At 55.2% G+C, this 553-nt stretch overlaps 1 protein-coding gene across 1 annotated transcript in view; it reads right to left on the bottom strand.

The window, feature by feature from the left end:
• PPTG_21274 (hypothetical protein) overlaps window positions 1–345 on the bottom strand; it is a gene marked incomplete at both ends in the record, with an annotated part of 3,120 nt that extends 2,775 nt beyond the window's left edge. The window contains one exon of the mRNA XM_008896527.1: window positions 159–345. Within this exon, the coding sequence (XP_008894775.1) occupies window positions 159–345 (187 nt within the window). The remainder of the gene's footprint in view (window positions 1–158) is intronic.
• Between the last annotated feature and the right edge of the window lie 208 nt (window positions 346–553).

Here is a 553-nt window from a genome sequence, read left to right on the forward strand (position 1 = left end):
CTGTATTCCCTTGTCCTGCGGAAGTTCCGCAGGAATCTCTTCCGGGAGCACGTCCTTGTGCTCCAGCAGAACATCGTTGAAGGGACTCGACTTCACTGATGCCCAGCTCTGCTCGTCGAAGAGCTGCTTCTTCGTCTTCGCACGGAGAGTGTTCTTACTCTCAGTGGTGTTTGGAGCGTGGAGTTCTCTCAACTCCTCCGCTTCACTCTCCATCCTTTGAATTCCTGAAAGGATGCATATCTGTTCGATGGACACATCGAACAGGTCCCTCGCGAAGCGCATCCAGCCCATGGATGGAAGCGACGTCAACTCCGACGCACTCGTCGGAGGATTTTCCAATGCCATCGACTGGTACTGGAGACCGGTACGGGTCCGCGTCAAGACGTTCAACGTCTCGACCCTTGATGACTGTTCTGGTGTCTGCCCAGCAGACACCGACTGTAGCGTCTCGGTCGCGGACCGAGACTTGCGCAGCTATCTTCGCTTGCGCTGTCTTTTCTTGTGAAGTCAGGCTTCACGTGTTTCTCGTTCAGGCGCGGCCTTGAACGAGTTT

The sequence above is a fragment of the Phytophthora parasitica genome, assembly GCF_000247585.1.
Source record: "Phytophthora parasitica INRA-310 unplaced genomic scaffold supercont2.4, whole genome shotgun sequence".
NCBI classification, from domain to species: Eukaryota; Oomycota; class Peronosporomycetes; order Peronosporales; family Peronosporaceae; genus Phytophthora; species Phytophthora nicotianae.